Genomic DNA, 4,121 nt, shown 5'->3' with positions numbered 1-4,121 from the left:
CCTCCACCCTCTCTCTCCATCCCTCTCTCTCCATCCCTCTCTCTCCATCCCCTCTCTCTCAGTTGGTGTCCATTATAACAGATGAGACTCCTATAGAACAGATGAGGAACAGACTGATGAAGGACAGAACATGGACCAGCGGCAGCACCTCTCAGCCTCCGACGCACAGCACACACACGCGCAAGCCCAAACTAGCCCTGCTCAGAGAGGTCTTCGGGAGAGGTGTGTGTTGTTGTTCAACTGTCTGTCTGTGGCTCTGCTTAGTCCGTCTTAAAGAGCACATAGTAACATATTTAGAACATAACTCTCTCTCCCCCCTCCCTCCTCTCTCAGGGTCGGTGTTCTGTTGGCTGTTCCCTCTACATTCCAGTCCCCCAACCGTCGGTGGGATCAGCTACTCTGCTGTTCCGGATTACGATGTCTAACATTCCCACAACCTTCACACAACTTTTGGTGATAGCATTAACATTCCTTCAAAGTTGTGGTTACGTCATGGTCTTAATATAATTAGGGCTGTCAAACGATTTAAAATAATTAATTGAATTAATGGCATTAGTTAATCGCAATTTTTGAATTTGCTCAAATTTGGCCCTAAAAGATTGTTCCGTTTAAAGAGTTACATGCATTACTATGCTTTGCTTTTAAGGGACGGAAACACAAAGTAATCTGTATCAGAATGTTTTAATAGCATTTCCACCATAAACATAAGGATATGGATACAAAGAACAATGTTCTAGAAACACTGTAACCATCTGTACTGTTCAGATAACACAGGCCTACACACTCTCCCCCCCTCCCACACCCTCGCTCTCTCTCTCACACACATCCTCTCTCTCTCTCTCTCACACACACATCCTCTCTCACACAAACATCATCTCTCTCTCTCTCACACACACATCCTCTCTCTCACACATCCTCTCTCTCACACATCCTCTCTCACACAAACATCATCTCTCTCTCTCTCTCACACACACATCCTCTCTCACACAAACATCATCTCTCTCTCTCTCACACACACATCCTCTCTCACACACACATCCTCTCTCTCACACATCCTCTCTCTCACACACGCGATCATACACACCCCACTCTTACATATGCAGCCTACCTTTTGAAGCATCTCTTTGAGCTCTGTTCCTTTTCAGTTCTTCCTGTGCTTAGCCTAGTCAGCGGTCAAGTTATCAGGTTGCTAGCTAGCTAAACAATGTTGTTTGTTATCAAACCAAAAAAATGTATTTAAAACGGCCGGCGACGTGCACACGAATCCACGGCAGAAAGAAAAAGCATAGCTCCGCATAACTTTGACATGATTTTGTCTCACTGTCTAAAGTGATGTAAAGGCACAAGTATTGAATGTAGCTGTGTTCTGTGTTGTGTTCTGCACTTAAAAGGGTCAGTGAGGAAACACGTGCACTTAAAAGGTTCCGTGCAGTGAAAAAATTGAGATGCGATTTAACAACAAAATGTACAGCGATAAACATGTCACGTTATTTACACGTTAACTTTGACAGCCCTAAATATAATATATAGGTTAATATCATAGGTTACTGAAATGTTACAGTGAAATGTTTGATTAACATTTAATGTTCTTTCAACGTTGTGGCTGCGTTTCGGTCAGGTCACTGAAAGGTTACATTGAAGTTCTGGTTACTGCAGTTTTACATGAAGGTTAGGGGAGCATCAGGAATGTTTGGGTTACAGTACAATGTTACAGAAGTGGGTATTGATATTAAATCACTGAATACTACTGATGTATTCTAACTTGTATTACACACACACACACACACACACTACCACACACATACACACACTACCACACACACACTACCACACACACACACACACACACACACACACACACACTACCACACTACCACACACACACTACCACACACACTACCACACTACCACACTACCACACACATACACACACACACACTACCACACACATACACACACACACACTACCACACACACACACACTACCACACACACACATACACACTACCACACACACACACACACTACCACACTACCACACACACACACACACTACCACACTACCACACACACACTACCACACACACACACACACACTACCACACTACCCCACACACACACACACACACACACACACACTACCACACACACACACACACTACCACACACACACACACACTACCACACACACACACACTACCACACTACCACACACACACTACCACACACACTCAGAATGTGTCTGTGAGGGAAGATTGATCTGAATCACTTCAGTTGTAAACTGCGAGGGAAGATGAATCGTAACATTATTTATTTATTTATTTATATAGACTACTCAGCTTTCGATCTCTACCTGTGTGTGTTTTGTGTTTTAAACTTTTTACGTACCTACCTATCAGACCTGGGGTTCAAATACTTTTTTTTTTTTTTTTTTTAATCATTTGAAATGCTTTGAGCGTTTGCTTCAGTCTGCCTGGAGTGCCAGATGGCCAGGGTTTGCAGTTTGTACTTTTGGGACTTTTCTATAGTTTTTCTTTTCAGGTGGACAAGCTCAATCAAGCCCAGATAAAGTATCTGAAATGATGTCAAATAGTATTTGAACCCAGGTCTACTACCTGTACTTACACTGAGTATACAAAACATGAACACCTTCTCTGTCCATGCCATAGACTGACCAGGTGAATCCAGGTGAAAGCTATGATCCCTTATTGAGGGGAGGAGACAGGTTAAAGGATTTCTAAGCCTTGAGACAATTGAGACATGGATTGTGTATGTGTGCCATTCAGAGGGTGAATGGGCAAGACAAAAGATTTAAGTGCCTTTGAACAGGGTATGGTAGTAGGTGCCAGGCTGCTGGGTTTTTCAGATTTAAAAGTTTCCCGTGTGTATCAAGAATGGTCCACCACCCAAAGGACATCCAGCCAACTTGACACAGCTGTGGGAAGCATTGGAGTCAACACGGGCCAGCATCGCTGTGGAACGCCTTTGACACCTTGTAGAGTCCATGCCCCGACGAATTGAGACAAAAGGGGGTGCAACTCAACATTAGGAAGGTGTTCTAAATGTTTGGTACACTCAGTGTACATATGTATTCTATGTGTTCTATTCATATGAAGGGAGAAATGGTATTCATCCCAAACAGCACCCTATTCCCTATGTAGTGCACTAATATAATAGTAGTGCACTACATTGTGAATAGGGTGCCATTTGAGACGGTTACCGTTGAGTTTATTCTTACAACGTGATCAGGGTACTGGTTTGCCTCTTGGGTTTTATGTTGAAATGTTTCCGTGTTTTTTGTTTTTTTTTGTAACGATATTGTTACTCTCTGCGTCCAAAATTGCGCACTACCTTTGACCAGCGCCCCATAGTGCACTCTGTAGTGAACTGGGAAGCTGGCATGGTTTTAAACTTGATGTTTTGTTTGTTGACAGCGGAGAGGAATGTATGTATGTATGTGTACAGAGGAGAAATCATGTTTCGTGATGACGTTTACATTTATTAATATATTGATACATTATTGATGTGTATAGATGTGTTTCTGTCCCGAACGCCATTTGGGACGTATCGTGTGTATCTCTGACTGTGAACTACGGTTCTGTGTGTTTTCTAAATGCTGCTGGGACTACTGCATTATGTGGAAGTAAAATAAATAAAATAAAAATCAGGTCTTTTTTGTGCGAGGAGTATGTGAAATGAGGCGTATATTAACATGTTTTTATATTTTCCTAAAAGGGATTATTATTTTTAGCATTTTTAGATTTTATCTACATCATACATTGGGGTAGTATACATTACAGGTACATTGAGAACAAGTATTTGATACACTGCCGATTTTGCAGGTTTTCCTACTTACAAAGCATGTAGAGGTCTGTAATTTTTTATCATAGGTACACTTCAACTGTGAGAGATGGAATCTAAAACAAAAATCCAGAAAATCACATTGTATGATTTTTAAGTAATTAATTTGCATTATATACACATAACATCACTAAAATCTAAAACCGCCAGTAATGTATATCGTACCAGCTCCTTCCTGGCCTCCAGAGAAAAACAAGCCTTATGCCGGTAATAAAGACCTACAGTGCCTTGCAAAAGTATTCATTCCCCCTTGGCGTTTT

General features: G+C 41.6%; 1 protein-coding gene across 1 annotated transcript in view; it reads left to right on the top strand.

Moving 5' to 3' along the window:
• LOC311117742 (palmitoyltransferase ZDHHC3) overlaps positions 1–3,676 on the top strand; it is an 11,605-nt gene extending 7,929 nt beyond the window's left edge. Inside the window, exons 8-9 of the mRNA XM_084192663.1 lie at positions 63–222; positions 334–3,676. Of these exons, the coding sequence (XP_084048789.1) occupies positions 63–222; positions 334–425 (252 nt within the window). The 3' untranslated portion in view covers positions 426–3,676. The remainder of the gene's footprint in view (positions 1–62; positions 223–333) is intronic.
• Positions 3,677–4,121: the final 445 nt, after the last annotated feature.

The sequence above is a fragment of the Coregonus lavaretus genome (genome assembly GCF_964263955.1).
Source record: "Coregonus lavaretus genome assembly, contig: HAP1_SCAFFOLD_572, whole genome shotgun sequence".
NCBI classification, from domain to species: Eukaryota; Metazoa; Chordata; class Actinopteri; order Salmoniformes; family Salmonidae; genus Coregonus; species Coregonus lavaretus.
The sequence above is the reverse complement of the archived record's forward strand: the minus strand, read 5'-3'. Positions and strand labels throughout refer to the sequence as shown.